At 42.9% G+C, this 20,426-nt stretch overlaps 1 protein-coding gene across 1 annotated transcript in view; it reads left to right on the top strand.

Annotated features, from left to right (window-relative positions):
- Positions 1-20,426, top strand: part of SNX25 (sorting nexin 25) — a 1,427,683-nt gene that overhangs the window by 949,929 nt on the left and 457,328 nt on the right. Inside the window, exon 11 of the mRNA XM_044064925.1 lies at positions 15,345-15,476. Coding sequence (XP_043920860.1) covers positions 15,345-15,476 — 132 coding nt within the window. The remainder of the gene's footprint in view (positions 1-15,344; positions 15,477-20,426) is intronic.

Genomic DNA, 20,426 nt, shown 5'->3' with positions numbered 1-20,426 from the left:
AACTATGGGAGAGTCATAATGGTACTTGTTGTGGAGAGACTTGAGTGCATGTGTGATCTAGCGGATCCTGGCACTCAACAGACAGCTTAGCCGTAACCTTCTCCTTGTCTGACCTAATGAGTGGGACATCTGTCTGTCTCACTATAGAGTCGCCTGTAACCCATAAATTTGGGTTTGTGTGTGCTTTGCCTTAGGGGCTTGTTTGGTGAAACACTTATGCTTGTGGTTTTGTGTGTATTGAGGGCTGTAGGTACTGTGTCAGGTGTAGCATGTTTGTGTTTTGGAGGTCTCTGGTGTTCAGGTAAATTTTTGGTGAGTACCTCCACGTATGATGGTTCAACCCTTAACTGGGAAAAACCGACAGACACAACAACAACCTCCAAGTATGATGGTTTATGTGTTGAGCGCATGGTTTGTGCAGGAGGTGTAGTATGCGGACTGACAGCCTATTCAGTGTCACTTTTTTTGTGAACGAAAGAGCAGGGATTCCAAATTCTTAGTGTATATTCATCTGTCACAAATTGAGCTTGAGTGGTTTAGGAGTAATGAGGGCCCCACTTCTAGTTCACAAATGCTTACTCTGGCAGAAGATTTAATATCCCAATTAGGGGATCTCAATCTCACCCACACAGGGCCTCTCAGCCCCCAGGAAAGCGACCTGGAGCCGTGTCCCCCCTGCCTGTGTCCTCTGATGATTCATGGATGACTCCAGACATTGCAGACCAGCCAGAGGCTCCTTTCTCCAACTATGAAGATTCAGATGCTGAAGAATCCATTCCAGCTGCCTCTCCACCAGAGGAATTCTCCTTTGGGGAAACCTTACATGCCATGAGAGAACAATTCCAATGGCAGGGACAAGATTTCTCAGACTCAAGAAAAAGGCTTAGGACCTTTCTGCACTTACCACAACATAGGCCCTTAGCTATACCTCCTGTCCTATCTGTTGTGGACGATGCATTTAATGATGTCTGCACTGCACCTGATTCTTTACCTCCAGCCCCTGCCAAACCAGATAGATTTTACAGGGTGCCAGACACTCATCACCACCTATACAAGGCCCCACTTGCAGACCCCGAAACTATATCCCAGGGGCCTAAGGCAGTAGCCTCGACCACAGCAAAAAACCCTATTCCCTCTGAAAGGGAATCCAGGTCATTAGAGAGATGGGGGAAAAAGTCTACACCTCTGCTACTCTCTCAGCTAGAGCTTTAAACTGTCAGTTTCACATGATCCAATACCAAGAGTTTATGCTTGATCAGTTAATTAAAAAGCTGTCCTCTGATGAATCTTTAGATAAGAAATATGTATTAGAAATGGTGAATAACATCCAACAGGTTAGTAACCATTCTTTAAAATGTGGCTATGATGCACTGGAGGCTTCATTTAGATCAGCCATGACTGGCACAGTTATAAGAAGGCATGCATGGTTGAAAGAACAGGTCTTGCCGGATCATGTTAAAGCTAAGCTATTGGATGCCCTATGGATAAGGCCAGTCTATTTGGGGAACCTGCCCAGCAGGTAATGAAGAAATGGAAGAGAAGGCAAAATCTGTACAAACAGTCAAAGATTTCCTACAGGTTCAGCCCCAAGGTTTAGCAGGAACTGGCCTGCCAAAATTGGTCCTTTCCTGACTCCACAAGGTCACAAAGGGGCAGGAACAGACGCCGAGGGCAGAAATCAATCCAGAGGAGGTGCCTACAGAGGGCGACAGTGGCAAGGCAATAACCGAGGCACAGACACAACCACTGCCACTGCAACAGGACAATCACAGTGACTTGAATCTGACTCCGCCTACCAGGGAGCAAATAGCAGCACTATTAGGCGGAAAGTTAGCCTTATTCTCGAAAAATTGGCACTATATTACAAAAGACAAGTGGATTTTACAAACCATAGACCAAGGCTACCGGTTCCACTTCCACACTTTACCAGTAAAAAAGAGGAATGCCAAACCTGCCCCAAATCAAAGAATAGAAGCCCTGCATCAGATAGCGGAATTAATAAAGATGAGAGCTGTGGAAAGGGTACCAATAACAGAAAAGGGCAAAGGATTCTACTCCAGACTCTTCCTAGTACCAAGAAAAGAGAAAACTGGAGACCTATTCTCGACCTGTCCATCTTAAACACATACATCATTGTACCAAAATTCAAAATGCTGACCCTACAGCAACTTCTTCCCATGCTGGGCAAGGAGTGTTGGCTGGTAACTCTAGATCTCAAGGAGGCATACCTGCACGTCCCCATTCGACCAAATTGCAGAAGATACCTCAGATTTCTTGCAGGATCAGAGCATTATCAATTCTCAGCATTGCCCTTTGGCTTATCTACTGCACCCAGAGTATTCACAAATGCCTGGCATCAGTAATCGCCACTGCAGAGTACAGGGAATCCAAATTTATCCATACCTGGGCGACTGCCTGTTACAAGCGGACAACAAAAGCAAGCTGACAACAGATTTACAAAGGGTCATTTACTTGCTTCAAGCCCTGGGATACACAGTCAATTTACAAAAGTCAAGGCTGACTCCATCCCAGACAAGAACTTTCTTGGCCGGAATTGGACACAGTAAAACAGATGGCATTCCTAACTGCAGAAAAAACAAAAAGAACTCCTCTTTACTTCTTGGCATTAACAAAGCAGAACAAACTAACAGCGAGAAAAGTTCTGCAGGCCTTGGGCTACATGGCATCATGCATAATCTTGGTCCCACATGCCAGACTGCATATGAGAAAGTTACAGTGGTACCTAAAGAATTTATGGTCTCAACACAGACACAGCTTAGAAACAGAAATACCACTAATCCCATGCTTAAAACAGGAGTTCCTATGGTGGGCTCGGGCATGCCAGTCAAACCCAGGCTTACCCTTCCACAACTTTCGAGCAAACCAAACCATCACAACGGATGCCTCAGATCTAGGATGGGGGGGCACACATGATGGACAAATGCGTACAAGGACTGTGGACTCAGGACCAGCTGCACCTGCACATCAACCAAAAAGAAATGCTGGCAGTAAAACTGGCAATCCTAAAATTCAGACCATTCCTCAAAGAAGGCCATTTGATGATAAGGACAGACAACACCACAGTCATGTGGTACATCAACAAGCAGGGAGGCACTCATTCTTACCCCCTATGCAGGATGACTTTGGACCTTTGGAATCTGGCTCTAAGCTACAACATCCAGTTACAGGCAATATTTGTACCGGGAAAAGAAAACAACCTAGCAGACATTTTAAGCAGAACCACCTCGGATGCTCACGAATGGATGCTACACCCTGACATCTTCAAGACCATCACAAAGAAATGGGGAATGCCACAAATAGACCTATTATCTTCCCCACAAAATCACCAGCTCAAAAAATTCTGCACAAGGACATTCCACCCACTTGCATGGAAGGTGGACTCTCTATCCTTCAGCTGGAAAGGCCTGACAGCATATGCATTCCCACCTCTTCCCTTAATACACAAGGTACTACTGAAAATCAAAGAGGAACGTCCAAGGATAATTCTGATAGCACCGAACTGGCCAAGACAACACTGGTACCCATTACTGAGGACCATGTCTCGGGAGAAGATGTGGTCAATACCCCTGATGCCTCTGATGTTAACTCAGAACAACTACAACATCATACATCCAAACCTAAAAACCTTGCAACTGACTGCCTGGAACATCATATAGCAGACCTTTCACAAAGGGTTAAAGACATTATCCTTGAAGCCCACAGACCTTCAACAAGAAGGAACTATGCAGGAAAATGGAAAAGGTTCGTCATTTGGAGTACTGAAAGAGGAAAAGATGTGTCGAACATAGATATTGCTAACATTCTGGAGTACTTGGCAGAGCTTCTACATACAGGCCTGTCCTATTCCTCCATCAAGATACATGCATCAGCTATTTCAGCAGAATACAGCTTTGATCCTCCTGTCTTTTCACATCCTCTACTCAGGCAGTTCCTCAGAGGGATCAAGAATGTAAACCTCCTAGGAAACCACCATTACCAGCATGGGACTTGAATTTTGTACTAGAAAAATTGACACTCCCTCCGTTTGAACCAGCAGCAACAGCAGACCTACAACACCTGTCATAGAAAACTGCTTTCCTACTGGCTATTACTTCAGCAAGGAGGGTTTCGAACTACAGGCCTTAATGGCAGTGCAACCTTCCTAATCTTCCATCAAGATAGGGTGTCCATGAGGACTAATCCTACATTTATGCCTAAGGTGGTATCCAGAGTGTCTTTAAACCAGGCAATCCACCTACCTACCTTCTTTCCCAATCCACAAAACAGAGGTGAAAGAATAATGCATACCTTGGATGTACATAGACAGTTACGCTATTACCTGGACAGAACCAAAGCTAACAGAAAACCTGACCAGCTCTTTGTAGCCTATGCAACAGGAAGGGAAGGAAAAGCAATTTCCAAACAGACAATCTCCAAATGGATAGGAAATTGCATAAGATTCTGTTACTCTTACCATGGAAAACCAATTCCACAGAACATAAGACCTCATTCTACAAGGGCTACAGCCACTACCACAGCTTTCTTAAGAGGAGTGGCAACGAAGGACATTATTGAGGCGGCTACTTGGACCTCCGTGCATACATTTGCCAAGCATTATAATTTACCTCTATACTCTAGATCCCGATCAGGGTTTGCCACTGCTGTACTGCAAGGGATCCTGACTACACCATAATTATTCCTCCTCCCTAGTTGGCTATGGTATTCTACCCATTTGTTATGACTGCAGATGCATCCATGAAGGACATAGTACAGTTTTGTACCTACCATAAATGTAGATGTCCGAACTGGATAGCATCTGCAGTCAGGATTACCCTCCCTCCTTCCCCTCTGCGGTACTCCTAGGGTATTTACCCTCCTTATAGCTAGCTGGGGTCTCTTATGGTGTATTTGTTTGTATATATGTACATACATGTTTATTTTTTGTGTTTGCCTTCTACTATTTTGGAAACATTGGCATTTATCCAAAATTTTAGCTATCCAAGAGGGCAGTTGGCATCTGGGGCAAGAAACACTGAGGAAAATGGCATCGGCTGATGCCTTTATACCCGAAGACCAGCGGAGATGACGTCGGGTGAAGTGCGACATCAGCCGAAGCCGGACCCGGACTTTGGAATCTGGCCGACCAAAGGGCTGCCTGACGACAGGACAACCCATTTGTTATGACTGCAGATGCTATCCAGTTCGGACATCTACATTTATGGTAGGTACAAAACTGTACTTTCTAGTACTTTCAGTTTGTGGTCTGAATGTGTGGAAGGTATTATAAACCAGTGAGGCCAGGGTGCTTTCTGTGGCCTTAAATGAAGTGTCTGTGACTTCACAGATGTCCGCATCTTCTAAAATGAGGGCTGCTTCCAGTGAGTGCAGCTTTAGGTTTAAGCTCATAGCGTTTAGCAGCATCACCTTGAGGTTGCTTTTTGAAGATATTTTTTACATCTGGAATTTTGTTGTTGTGACATTGCCTAAAAAAGGCAGTGTAGGGGAGGCAAGAGTCTTGGCCAGTAACTGAAATCCCAGAGGTGACAGATGAAGACCATCTCTGGCAAAGCAGCATAGTCTATCTACCATGTCATCCCAAGCTGACAGGTACTGGTTCCCCTTAGAATGACACCAGAAACCAAGCCAATTGTTGAAGTTGATAATTTTTGTTTATATTGTGGTATCATCTTAGGTGAAGGTAGTATGCTGCTCATGGCTAGGGGCATACCTGCCTGAGACACATAGTCCGAAAGCTCAATCATGTCTGTCTTCATATAGTCCAGTGAGGTACTTCTTAAGTCATTCACACCAACATGAACTATGGGAGAGTCATAATGGTACTTGTTGTGGAGAGACTTGAGTGCATGTGTGATCTGGTGGATCCTGGCACTCAACAGACAGCTTAACCGTAACCTTCTCCTTGTCTGACCTAATGAGTGGGACATCTGTGTGTCTCACTGTAGAGTCACCTATAACCCAAAAATTTGGGTTTGTGTGTGCTTTGCCTTAGGGGCTTGTTTGGTGAAACACTTATGCTTGTGGTTTTGTGTGTATTGAGGGCTGTAGGTACTGTGTCAGGTGTAGCATGTTTGTGTTTTGGAGGTCTCTGGTGTTCAGGTAAATTTTTGGTGAGTACCTCCACGTATGATGGTTCGACCCCTAACTGGGAAAAACCGAAAGACACAACAACAACCTCCACGTATGATGGTTTATGTGTTGAGCGCATGGTTTGTGCAGGAGGTGTAGTATGCGGACTGACAATCTATTCAGTGTCACTTTTTTTGTGAACGAAAGAGCAGGGATTCCAAATTCTTAGTGTATATTCATCTGTCACAAATTGAGCTTGAGTGGTTTAGGAGTAATGAGTTGTCAGTGTACGTGATGCAATTGCTACACTGCCTCAGGATACCCATGTCAATCAGGGTGGCAGGAGAAATAGAGAACTGACCATCCATAATACTAGGTGTAAATTTGCTTACTTTAATGAGGAAGGATGTGGTTTAATTGGGAGCATAATGCTGGGTCTGTACTCTTGGGGCTGTCAAGGGGTACAAGAGTTCTGGGGATCAGAAGATTTCAGAAAGTGGCAAATGCTATAGAAAGCCCAACTGAGGTGCTCTCTGCACAGCTAGGCACAATTTAAGGGACTCCTCAGTTGGAGCATGGGTAGCTTCTAAGGGAAAATATATCTACTTTAGCTTTTTTGTCTATAACCACCAATTGGTTAGGTCCACTGCAAAGGTGAGCTACACACAAACAGATGCCTCGGATTGCTCAGATGAAGATAGTAGGGCTGGTCACCAAACTCTGTGGAGCTGTATTAAAACTGTCACAAAACCATGCAATGCGGGGCTTATGTAGCAACTGTGAGAACACTTTTTAAAACAAGTTAAGCAATTTTCAAACAAATTGGCCAATGGAAATGCTCAATAAACTGTTTTTTGGCTTTTCCTGGTTAGGGGTCACCACAGCGTAACTCCAATCCACTAATGATTGGCAGTGAATTTTTACGGTGTCAAGTTGCCAGCCCAGAGCCCAACCTTCAAAGAAGGCACACCCACACACGCATGCACCTACCTGCATGTCTTTAAATTCACTCTACCGCGGGGAGGACATGCAGACTCCACACAGAAGGCGCTCCAGCCGAGAATCAAACCTGAGAACCTCTTGCTGTGAGGCGACAATGCTAACAACTGCACCACCACAGCCAGTCAATGGAAATGCTCAATACTGAAACTTATTCCAAAAATTTCCAACTTAGATGGGTCCTTCATTACACTCTTCTGCCACAAGGGTGCAGGGCCCTCTTAATATAAGATGGCTGATTTCAGTGCTCAGATAATGCCAAACTGTCTAGTTTCAACAAATCTGAATATAGCCTATACTATAAAATGCACAAGTGTGATGTTTAAGACTTCAACCAATTCACTGCTGCTTGTGTGGCCATTATTCAGTATGTTCATTCATTCATCTTTTTGAACTGTTAGCATCAGCCAGGTTTTATACATTAATACGCATCAAAACAAGCAGATATAACAACTGTTTCTTTTCCACAGGCCATCAAGGTCATAAATGGTTAACTACGCTTATTAGGCTGGGGTATTCTTTTTCCCAAGCCTCTAAGGATTCTGCAGTATTGTTTATATGTTGTTAATACTTGTTTCTTTCAGAGTTTGTTTCAGTATGCCTTGCACTGAGTTGTACTTTGCACCTTGTATGTATATGTATCTTTCCTTTTTTTTTGTCTTGTTCTTAATAGTTGCATGTATGTCATCTGTCTTGTTATTAATATTTGTATGTATGTTGTTTATGTAGTTCATACTTGGAGAGTCACTGAAACCAGAGTCAAATTCGCTGTGTGTGTGCATACTTGGCCAATAATAAATGTGATTCTAATTTTAATTCTGATTCATACCTCTAAGGCAACTATGTGAATATCAGTGCATCTCTCATTGTATTATCACATCCTTGAGTCATACTGCCGCCCTGTTGGTGCAGTGGTTTTGACAGCGACTTTGATCCTAGTGACAGGGATCAGTGCTGAATAATTTTTGAAGTGAATGATTGAGCAAAGTCTATGCAGCCCCTCTTTATTTCAGTGGTAGGTAGCCGTACTTACATTTCCAAGGGAGATGGTTGCAAGCAGCTGGATGCTGCATTATTTCTAGTGGAGAGCATCCATGCAAGCACTTTGTTTCCTGTGATGCAGCTGAGTTAGAAAAAGGGGTAGAAAAACTTTTAGTGTGTACCGAACCCTCACATTTCCTGTTTTCTGCCATTGCAGTAGTCCCTTCTCACTACCTTCATGATGGACTCCTTGAATCATTGTAGTAGTACTGGCTGTCGGCTGGTAAAGCTAAAATAGCCAGTGAAGGCACTCACTGCCTTAAGAGGGTGGGACACATCAGGGGATGCCTGATAGGTGCATGGGGCATTAGATGAGCCGCAGAAGGGTTCTTAAGGAAGAGGACATTGTCATGTGGCCATGACTAGAAGACCACAAGCTGTGCTAAGATCCTGTGGCATTTGAGGAAGGAATATTCCAGGGGATAAAAAAAAAGAATACTTTTGGGGAAAAAACACTGCATTGGTGATTTCCATGTAGCAGTATGCATTATATTTTTTTCCCCAGAATACTTTTGGAAAACTGTCAGCATATGTGGTTTTAGATGTTAGCACCATCAGTGGAAAATATGTTCGTTGTAGTTTAAATTGTGCACTGTTTAGTCTTGTGCAAAGAGCTGAACTTCTTGTTGTGTGCTTCATATAGGCAACATCCATCTTGCATACGTTGCCCTTTGTTTTTTTTCCCAATGGGCTAAAATCTGTTGCTCACTCTTTCTTCTCATTCTCCAAACAATTGCAAAATTATTCTTGCTGACACAAATGTATTTTTACAATTAACAGCATCTCTTGCTGCATTTTTTCAGAATATTTTTCACACAGACAGTTTTGTGAATCTTCAAGTGAAGTCTGCACACAGATATCCACCACTTGTAATTGCAATAATGACAGGTAACAGAATGCAACCCTTTATATTGTATGTAAATGTATAATTATATTCTCCTCCTTTTGTAAGTTTTAGGGAAGTTTGCACACAGATATCCATCACCGTTAATGGTATACTGTCATGGTAATGATAATGAAACTCTGTATATTGCAATGTGAATGCAACCCTTTATATTGTATGTAAATGTATAATTATATTCTCCTCCTTTTGTAAGTTTTAGGGAAGTTTGCACACAGATATCCATCACTGTTAATGGTATACTGTCATGGTAATGATAATGAAACTCTGTATATTGCAATGTGAATGCAACCCTTTTCATTGTATTTAAATGCAGATGTTATTGTACTCCTTTTCTCTTAGAAGACATGTTGGCTGTCTGTGTATACTGTATGTATCTTATGTGTATATGATGCCCTAACCGAAGTCACTGTTGCAGTATACATTACAGGTGTTTTTTGTCACTAACATCCAGCTGGGATACCAAAGCTTTACTTTCTGAAGGCATACATCATCACCTCAGCTCGTGTGTGTTTGAGGTATAAAGACAAAACTGTACACAATATCCTCAGACTATCCTGCTGCCGGCCGGAACGTAGGTTGTGCACCCATTGGACTGATCCATATTTGGGCATTGGTAATGTTGCTTTGCTAATCATTGACAGATTAGTGCTCCGCTGGGGAACCTTCCTTCCTTCCTCCTGTTGCTTATACTGTCATTTAAATTTGTTAAATATCGTCTAGGAGCAGAAAGTGCGAGTGCTGTAGGCAGATTCCATGTGAGGATTTGCACAATAAATGCCTTTTTTGCCTAGGCCCAGAACACAACTACAAATATTGCTACATTTGTTTAATTCATAACCAAGACTCTTAGATTGATATTATCCTGTCTCAATATCTTTCTTGTAACTCATTGTTTGAAATGCCTTGCTCAGTGTATGATGGCAAATTCTTAGGCTACCAATGCCTGCCCCCCAGAGAAAACTCGAGACCCCAAGATGATTCCCAGTCCAGTGTCTGAGTCAGACATACCCGCTGAGGTGGTCAAACCCACAGTATGTCAGATACTTCTCGGGCACCTGCTACCAAGACCCGTTTGGAGGCTGGTATGGCCCCTGAAGGCTTGTAGACTGGAAATACTTCACATGAACTACATCTTACCATCTCAGAGAGCCTACACGGAATCCCTCCGAGCCTTGTGTGGGAAAAGGTTCCTAGTATTTTTATGGAAATGAGACAAGGTTCCAAACCTCCAAGGGTAGTGCAGTTGGATGTTGCCTCTAAAAAGAAGAAACAAAAAAACTAAATATCTGATATCCCCTACACCTTCTAGAGAAAAAGAATGGATGGGCTTCTCCCAGGGCTTATTTAAAGTTATCATGGCCCTGAAGCCTCCTCATTTTGTGACCCAGCTACCACAATCCACACAACAAAAGCACTTCTTGGAGTCTTAAAAAAAAAAAAGAATGGTCCAGCCACTACAGTAAGGTGCCAAATATTTATTAACATAATCTAAAATCATACAACAGATGAGCGCTTTCATCTCAGAACCCAAGACTTCATCAGATAAAGTGCTTAAATGAAATTTTGTGGTTATATTTTTCTTTGATTGTGTACTTCTTGGAGTCTTCTTCCTTTGAAGAGGATCCAGAATCAGATTCTGATCATTCTCTGGATTGCCCTTCGCAACTCCACTCTTCTGAGCAGGTCTCCTCAGACAAAGGGGACTCTCTTTTGCCTTATTCTCCCTTGGACAAGGCTTCGTTTGAGGAAGCCATTTGTAGCATGATGAGAAATTTGAATGGCAGTCAAGGCAGATGTCTGAGATACAAAATGATACTACAACCTTCATAGGTTCATAGGTTGGTACTAGGTTATCAGCCCTAGGGCCTATACAAGCCTAGCCATAACAATTCCCTGGCTATTTCTTCCCACACTATTTACTTCCCTGGACCCCTGTCTAGCAGGGCGACTGACGTGATCCCTGGGGTGAATTTCCTTTCTCCCATCCAATCGTCAAGGTTCCTTTTGAAGAGGGCCAAAGAGGGGCACTCTGCTTGACATGTATGGGCAATCTATTCCAGAGTATGGGGAGTCTCTGGGTCAGGAACCTATCCCTCCAGCATGCTTTGTTTCTCCTCCTGGAGGTGGATATTTCATCTCCTTCTCCAGTTCCTCCAGTGCGTGAAGCTTATCTCGATGCCTTTCATTCTTCTTCCTTAATACCATACACTAAGCCACCTGCTCCCAAAAGACATGACAGGTTTCATACAGTCTCTGATGAGCATAAATACTTGTGTAAAAATCCTATGGTTGACTTTGCAGCAGTTTCTCGATTCTCAGATAAGTCATCCAACCAGCTTCCCACTGCTAATGCCCTTCCCTCAGACAAGGACGTCAGGGCCATGGAAAGGTGGGGTAAGAAAGTTTACACCTCTTCAACTTTGGCATTCAGAGCTGTTAATTATCAAACACAAATTACTTAGTTCCTGCTCTCTGTGCTATAGTCTCTGCATAAGGTCATGTCAGAACCTCAGACAGCAAACTCTAAACAGCAAATGCAGTCTCTTCTGTCCCAAACTACACAAATAGGCAGATACAGCATTAAATGCAGTTATGATGATGTAGACACTACGTCTAGGGCTGCAGCCACTGTCTCAGTGATCAGACAGTATACGCTTTGCTGTGGTGTCAGCCCATTCTTAAACACTTCAAATCAAAACTCTTGGATTCCTCCATGGGCAATGATCTCTTATCTGGACCACAAGCTAACAGTCTTTTCAAAACCCAGCAGGAGCAAGGCAAGACCATGAAAGATGGCAGGTAGGTTCTCCTGTCCACAGTCCCTACATAACGTAGAAACTGTCTGGCCAAATCCACTTCCTTTGTTAAGAGGGAACCTAGGCCCCCTCACAAACATAAAAGAGCACCTAGGGAAATATATTCTGACAAACCACAGAGGGATTGTCCTTCAAGGAGGCCTCCCCTTTGGGAGCAAAGCTCTATGACTATCCTCCTCTCCTCCCCCTCCCTCCATCCCTCTACACCCCATCAAAAGGACTCTTCCCCTGCTCTTCAGTTCTGGGAGGTAGTAACTACAAACAAATGGGTTCTGACTATTATCAAAGAAGACCACACCGTGTTTTTGGAAAGCACCCCCCCCCCAAAAGAGATTCCCAATCCTCTGCCCAACCAAAGCTTTCCTTGATCAAACCTGTTATTCAGGACTTGGTATCACAGGGCACCTTTGAGAGGTACCGTCCTTCCTTCATAGGAAAAGTTTTTTTTCCAGGATCTTACTTTTTCCAGGGAAGGAAGGATAATGGCCACCCATCCTAGACCTCTCCCTACTAAACATCATCCTGAAAGTGCCAGCTTTCAAAATGCTGTCTCTCCACATGCTCCCACCTTTCATTCTTCCTTAGGCGTTTCTGGTGTCCCCAGACCTCAAGGATGCTCATGTTCACATCCTCATTCATCCTTCTTGCAGGAAATTTCTCAGGTTCTTCTCTGGATCTTCACATTTTCAGTTTACTGATTTGCCCTTTGGTTTTTCCCCAGCCCTAAGAGTTTTTTAAAAAAGTGTCTTACACTTGTGGTAACTGTCAGGGAATCCACATTTTCTCTTACCTTGACAACCTATTAATTCAGGCCCTGTCCACAGACACTCCTTGAGCATCTATATTTCCCGGTACAGCTCTTAACCAATCTAGGATTCTCTTATCTATTTCAAGAAATCTCAACTCCCTTCTACTAAGGAGTTGGTCCTAAACACAAGCATAATGCAGGCCTCTCTTCCTATGGAAAAAGTCTGAAGCCTGGTAAGTCCAAACCCTCTAGTCAGTGACTTATTGTACTGCAAAGGGAATTCCTCAGGGCTTTGCATAGCTGTATCCATCACAATGATCCTGTTGGTCAGACTGTATATGAGCAAGATTCAGTGGTGCCTGAAGTCATTGTGGGCCCAACACTCACACACTTGGACACCCTTACCCCTTTGTTGCCCTGCATCAAGAAAGAGTTTCTATGTTGGGAGAAACAGGTTTCTGTCAACCCGGGCCTTGCATTCACCCAAGTCCCTCAACCAAATTTTACACACCGATGCCTCAGATAGGGTTTGCGGCCCTTCACGGGATCACAAAAAGTACAGGGGAAATGGCGTCCCTCTCTCCTGAAGGAATGTATCAACCCGAAAGAAATGAGGGCCCTTCTTCAGGCTGTGCAGACTTTCTCATTCCTTTGGAAACCCAGTACTCTCCTGATGGTATACAGATAACACCACAGTGATGTGGTATATAAGCAAACAAGGAGGCACAAGGTCTTACCCCCTGTGCAGGTTAGCACAGTAGGTTTGGCAAATGCCCACTCAGTTGAACATGACCCTCACAGTAGCTTACATTCCCTCAGAAGAGACTGTGTTGACAGACACTTTTAAGTAGGCACCTCGTGAACCTCCATGAACGTTCCCTGAACAGACAAGTCTTCATAGAAATCATGCACCACTACAGTTTTCCACAGATAGACCTCTTTGCATTTCCAGTGTATCACCAGCCCCCTCTGTTCTGCAGCAGGATTTCATCTCCTCTGGCCTGGAAGACAGATGCCTTATTCCAAGGGTCCTTCTAAATATCCAAAAGGGTACTCCAAAACTGCTGCTCCTGGCCGCCTTTTGGCCAAGACAACACTGGTTTACCATCCTGTTCCTCCTATCAAAGGGAAACTACTGGGAAATTCTGATTCAACTAGACCTAATCAGTTAACAGAAAGGTTGACTTCTACATCTCAAATTTGCCTCTCTCAGTCTCACTGTATGCATGATTGGGTTCTGATCCCTAAAAGACACTTATTTTCAGAGGAGGTGGTGCAAGTTTTACAGGAGACCAGGAAACCAAATACCAGGAAACTATGCCCAGCTAAGTGGAAAAGATTCTCCACTTGGTGCCACAAGCACAGACTGGAACCACTCTTTTCTGAAGTTCCCACCATGCTTCAGTACCTCTGTAAACTTCTGCATTCTGAGTTGGCTTACTCATCTATTAAAGCTCATTTGTTAGCCGTCAATGCCTGTTTACCTCTGGGTCCTTCTCATGTCCAGGACAGAGGTCAAGTTTTTCTAGAAAGGAGTCCCACCTTAAGCCTGCAAGGAAACTGATTACCCCAACTTGAGATCTTAATTTCATTCTGGCAGAACTCATCTACCCCCTTTTGAGCCAACCATATTGGCTGTCTTAAAATTCTGCACAGGAAAATTGTCCTTTTACTGGCTCTAACCTCGGATCACAGCGTGTCTGAACTCCAGGTACTTATGGCTACTCTTCCCTTTATTATTTTCCACAAGGCCAGGTAATGCTTAGGACCAGTCCTCCCTTCATGCCTAAGGTGTTTAACAAACTATCCCTCAATCAAGGCATCCACCTTACCTGCCTTCTTTCCCAACCCTCACTTTGGTAGGAGTCTTATATTCCTTAGATATTCACAGGCAACTGAGATTATATTTGGACAAAACAAAGACTGTCAGAAAAACTGAACAACTATTTCATTCATGGATGCCAAACTGGGCCAGCCAGTCTCAAAGCAAACCATTGCATCATGGATATCGAGCGCTGTCTGTTTCTGCTACCTACAACATGGCAAATCACCCTAAAGCACTTTCCACTCGGGCAGTTACCTTTTCAGATGCTTTTCACAAAGGGGTTGATGCCAGGTCCATCTTGGAAGCAGTCACTTTGGTCCTCTGTGCACACCTTCACCAAGTACTACAAAACTGATGTCTTCTCCTTGTCCAGAACAGACTTCATCTGATCAGTTCTCTCTGTTCTCCTGGGCAATTCCTCTTTTCCACTCTAGTCAGCCACCCTACCTTCTTTTCTCTCTCTCTTCAGCTGTGGGAGTCACCCATCTGTTATAAATACTGCGGCAGTGATTTCGTTTAGGACATAGTACAGTTGTGTAAGAGTTTACCATAACAGTAGATCTCCTGATGATCACTGTTGCAGTGTTCCTTCTCTCCTTCCTTCCCCACTACTCGCTTGCTTTCAGATCGCACACAAACACACACACACACACATCCTTTCTTGGGGGAGCTTGTTCGAGCTACACCTTTCCTGGCTGACCAGTTCCCCCTCAGCTGTCTTCAGGATGATGGTTTGGAGATATTCTAAGGCTCTTGATTGTATCTTTGTCTGTACAGCCCAACGCACATGAGATGAGGTCATATATCAGGCGTACTCCTTCAAATGGTTAAGCTTTGGTAGCTTGTAGACAACATTTAAAATTTTGTGGAATAATTTGTTTGTTTCCATCATTCATAATTACAACACTGTTTTTTCTGTAACAGATAGTGTCCCTGTTGACTGATGAGATTGCCTCAATGGAGAAAGAACAGAAGGATCTTGAACTACATATCTCAAGGACAGATTCCTGGTGTGAAAACCTGGGCACATGGAGGGCCAGTATTCTCAGCAGTGAGGTACTGCAGATTTCTTTTCAGTTGTCTATTCCTTTACTGCCTTCAGAGAGAGAGAGAGAGAGAGAATCATCACTGAGATTCTGTTTTGCTTTGTCTGTAATAGAAACAGTAGTACCCATTGAGATAAGTAGTAGTGAACTGTTGAGAACTAACAAGGATTTATAATGAGTCTTCAGGTGGGTATGCATAACTCATTGACTGCTTGATGCAACAGAGCTACTAGATAGTAACACATTCATAAAGTTAAATATTTATTTGTGTTTTTTTTTTTAATCATGAGCGACCTTTCAAAAATCTTGAAGCATATGCATGCTGAAAGTGTGGAAGCTTAGCCACATGAAGCATCTAAAATGGAGAAAGCAGCAGAAGCGACTGTCACGCCACTTGCTAAGTATGCAGATTAGTCCAGATGTCATACTTTCTCACTAATTCAGTACTTGTCAGTATTTCACCATTTTGTGGGGTGGGTTGAATGCACTTAAAGAAGAACGAAGAAAGAAAGTTTCACCTTGTTTTGAGCTTTATAATATGCTGTTTTGCCAGCAGTGACCTCTGTGTATTGAATGTAATAAACCAACAAATGTGTCAGTTTTTACTGTTAGGAAAGTATTGTTTAAAAGACAGTTAAAAAGATTTATCTTAAAGGAGCCAATCCCTTTTTGCTTTCAGCTACTGTCATTCAGAATATTGAGTTTGTTGGCAGCATGCCTCATTCATATCTGTGGGTTTGATTTTTAAGCAACTTTCGATGTTAGTATGATAACTGACAAGGTTATCACTTGGCTGATTTTGAATTAATCAAGCAGTGCTCTGACAGTTGACTCATTTAATTAAAATAAGTGTTTTATTTGCCCATAAATTCAACACTCTACATATGAATTTTAGAGTATCTGTGGTTTCCTTAATAGTGCATCATTAAGCATGAAGGGGTTGAGATTTATTGTACTCTGAAAAGAGGTCAATTATATAAGCAAAAAGCATTTTTATTATCTTCCAGTTGTGTACTGTGAAGAATTGTACACAGAGACCAGAAGATGCACGTCAAGGCATTTTATTTCCAGGTCAGACAGAATATTGTCTCAGCATAGATTGTCATACTGTCCATCTCTGCTGGTACTGTATAGAGGGATCTACAAACAACTCCCTTTTAGCCAAAACCCATTCAGCAAATTCTCTGCCCATGCTGGGAGAGGAAGGCACTCTTAGCTTGCTGCAGTAAAGCAATGTTAATATCCTGGTGATCTCCATGCTGTATAAATGGTGTGCTAGTTAGGCAGGAGAATGAATATGCACTCAAGGGAGGATGCATCTCTTGAAAACAGTGATTGTGGAGCTCAGAAGGCTGCTGTAGGGTCACAGGAATTAGCGCACACTTGACTGCAGCAGTATGATGCTTAACAACATCCTACATTTTCTCACCAGCACTGGGCATGGATTATATTGAGCCTGATGGAGGCTAAGACAGGTCTGGTGGACCAGTTAAACATGGAAAGAAGCTGGCTGCAGTTGATGTTCAGCTGCAGGAGGAAAAAAGTATTCTGTAAATTCTTGATAAGATGCCATTTCACTGTTCACAGGGAGGCCATAGATGATGTAGCTTTTGAAATGTTGGAACATGTCACATTCGTGCATTGGTACTGAACTGTTGCCAAAGACGTTTATATACCATAGGTCAGACTTCTAGGTGGTTTTCAAACCCTTTGCCATTTTTCTCTTTTGGCATTCATCTCTGGCTCATTGGTACATCAGACTCACTATTTTGCAGAACAGTTTCTTGTTTAGAATTAGAAAACTACTCTGGGCTGAAAGCTGACTAATACTCTAGCATAACATAGTCACTGTCTAAACCTATGGAATTAGGATTCACGTCATCGGAAATGGTAGCTTCATTATCCGTTGCTGATCTAGGTTTTCAGGTTTTCATTGGTCAGCGTGCCTTCTGTAGGAAATCCTAGTCTCATTCCCATGACCTTGTCCTTAATAAAAATTGGACTTATTTGACTGTAGTAATTAGTAAAATTACTTTGAACATCTCAGTTATATAATAGGAATAACATTTTTATCTTCCCTAGTGAAATATATGTTCCTTGAATGTTTTCCATGCTGGAATTCTTGCAGGTAGTGTTACTTTCATGCATTCCCACTAAAGTATGGTTTCAGCAATTCCCTTCTGATTCCGCTAGGTCTGTTTAACAACAGTTATGCAGATGTCTACCCTGTAATGTGGTTTGGAGTTGTTCGTCATAGTTGCATGATACAACAATGAAGGTATAACACTGAAAAATGAAACAAAAAAGTGTGCTTACCCCTCCACCTCCCTTATGTACCAATTCCATTGTAGCATAGCCTCAGAGAAAAGGGCACACAACAGTGGGAAGAAAAATTGTTCCTGCTTCTTCTTTATAATTGAGCTGCAACCACAGTTCAGAAAAGGAGACCCAAAACTAAACTCCCTGCACCCTCACTTGCATTGTTTCCAAATAACCCTTAACCAAAACAGACCAGTAACAATGACCGATGCCACTGCATAAATGTCCTTCTGTATCACTGTTGCAATATTCTTCACAGTAGGGATCTCCTGTCAAGGATTTCCCAACATCCGGCCAGCATACCAAAGCCTTTAGATCTTGTATGTGCCGTACATCACAAATATGCTTGAGCATATTGATAAACAGTAGTATTATTACAGAAATTTATTGTGTGTAATCTGATTTTTATAAGGGCACTGCAGTTAGAAATACCCCTGTTGTATATAGGAAAAGAAAAACAGAAACATTTATCATGAGTTTTCAGCATGTTCTTCAATAATTTCTTCACACCTGTCTTTGGAGATTTGTGCTTATTTCTCTGCTAACATATTTGTTGCATGGTGTACTAGTGGATCGAGTTGTTCCATTTTGCTTAGCACAGGGATGAAATATTTCTGTTGTAAACTGAGTTTCATTGTTTGTTGCAAAAGGTATATCATAAGTGGGGAAGTCTTTCCAGATGACTTATGGAGCTTGTCACGTGATTTCATGCATACATAAAATTCTGGCAATTTGAAATGTAACTACCTATATCATGATTATATTACTCAGAGTTTGTGCTGTGAAATCAGTGTGTGTAGTCTTCACTGGTGCTTATCTTGGTACTATTGCATCATTTGACAGTACAGAAGCCATGCACACCTTCTCAATCTTTTATCTAGATTTGCTACCAGGCTATCATTCTAACTAGACGTTTCATTTTAACAACTCTTATAGTAGGTGACTACAACAAACTACCCCTCCATCAACTGGGAAAACTATTCATGCACCAATATATTGGCCCAGTGCTTCCTGGAATTCATCAGTTCCAATGCCTTGGACCTACTCATTCTTATCCCCTCTAGAGGAAGCAACATCCTTGACCTGGTTATTACTAACATGGGCAACCATTGCACTACATCAATAGTCAATTCCTCCATGGTTAGATCCGACCACCATGAAAAACTTTTCCAAAGCTGACTTTGAGTTCCTAAAACCAGAGGTGGCTAAATTCACAGCACCCATGTCAATGGAAAATAGATGCATGACTGCAGAATCATACACCAATGCACTGTATGAACACGTACATAATGCATGGAACTAGCCATACCCAACAGAACCAAGATGCTCTCCTCCAGAAAAAGGAAGCCAATCTGGTAGTCCCCTGCCATTAATAAACTCTACAACCGAAGGAAGAAACTGTTGCAGAAAAAGTCCCAAGACTGGAAAAACTCCCTTATTAGCCTCAACAAAATCTTGAGATACCTCATCAAAACCTCTAAAGCCAGCTATGAATGCAGAATTATGGCAGACACTAAAAACAACCACAAAGCCTTCTATAGTTATATCAGAAATCTCCATGGCAATACACAGGTTTGCTCTGAGTTACTGCACAATGGTACTGCTTATACTGAGCTAACAGATATTGCCAACATACTGGCCGACAGATTCAGTGCCAACTTTACCCCCCCAAGGACCAATCACAATACCGGAGGAATGTCAGCCACCCAGCATTACTGCAGCACAAGTTAAAGCTGCATTGTCCAAGGCCAAGAATACAGCTTCCATGGGACCCAATAATATCCCCGGATGTGTTCTACATGAACTACAAAGTGAACTGACACCACATCTGTGTGCCCTGTTCAGTGACAGACTCATTTCAGGCTTTGTCCCTACTGAGTGGTGCGCTGCTGCAGTCATCCCTCTCTATAAAGGGAGAGCGACTACAGACCCTGGGAATTTTTGCTCCATTAGCCTGACGAGTCTGATATGTAACTATGGAGCGCATCATCTTGGACCTAATTAACAAGGATATAGGGAATCTCCCAACTCTAGATCCCATGCAATTTGGTTTTGTGAAAAGTAGATCATGTCTGCTCAACCCGGTTGACTTTGAGTCGGTCACCAGAGCTGTGGATGATGGCATGGCAGTTCGTACAACCTACCTCGATTTGGCCAAGGCCTTTGATACCATTCCCCACTCAGGAATTATTGATAAACTCACCAAACTAGGCATCAACCCCTGTGTCACTAGGTGGGTTGCAAATTGGCTCACAGATAGAACCCACAGTGTAAAAGTAGAAGACTCCAAGTCAGACTGCCGACCAGTCACGAGTGGAGTCCCACAGGGATCGGTCTTGGGTCCTCTTTTGTTTGGCGTCTACTTCTCGTCCAGGCCAATACGGAGGGACTCTGACAGACCAGGTTCGCAGATGACTGCAAGCTGGGAACCATTATTAACTCCCCATGTGATATATACATCCTACAGAAAGGCCTCACTGAGACCAATGACTGGTGTCGAAATCATGGCCTTAAGCTTAATGCCAAAAAATGCATTGTCATCCCATTTGGCAAAAACTCAGTTCCCACTAATTACCACATTGATGGGAGCCCACAGAACACTGAAGGCTTTAGAAGAGATCTGGGGACACAGGTTGACAGC

The sequence above is a fragment of the Protopterus annectens genome, chromosome 3.part0, assembly GCF_019279795.1.
Source record: "Protopterus annectens isolate FY-2018-M chromosome 3.part0, PAN1.0, whole genome shotgun sequence".
NCBI classification, from domain to species: Eukaryota; Metazoa; Chordata; order Ceratodontiformes; family Protopteridae; genus Protopterus; species Protopterus annectens.
The sequence above is the reverse complement of the archived record's forward strand: the minus strand, read 5'-3'. Positions and strand labels throughout refer to the sequence as shown.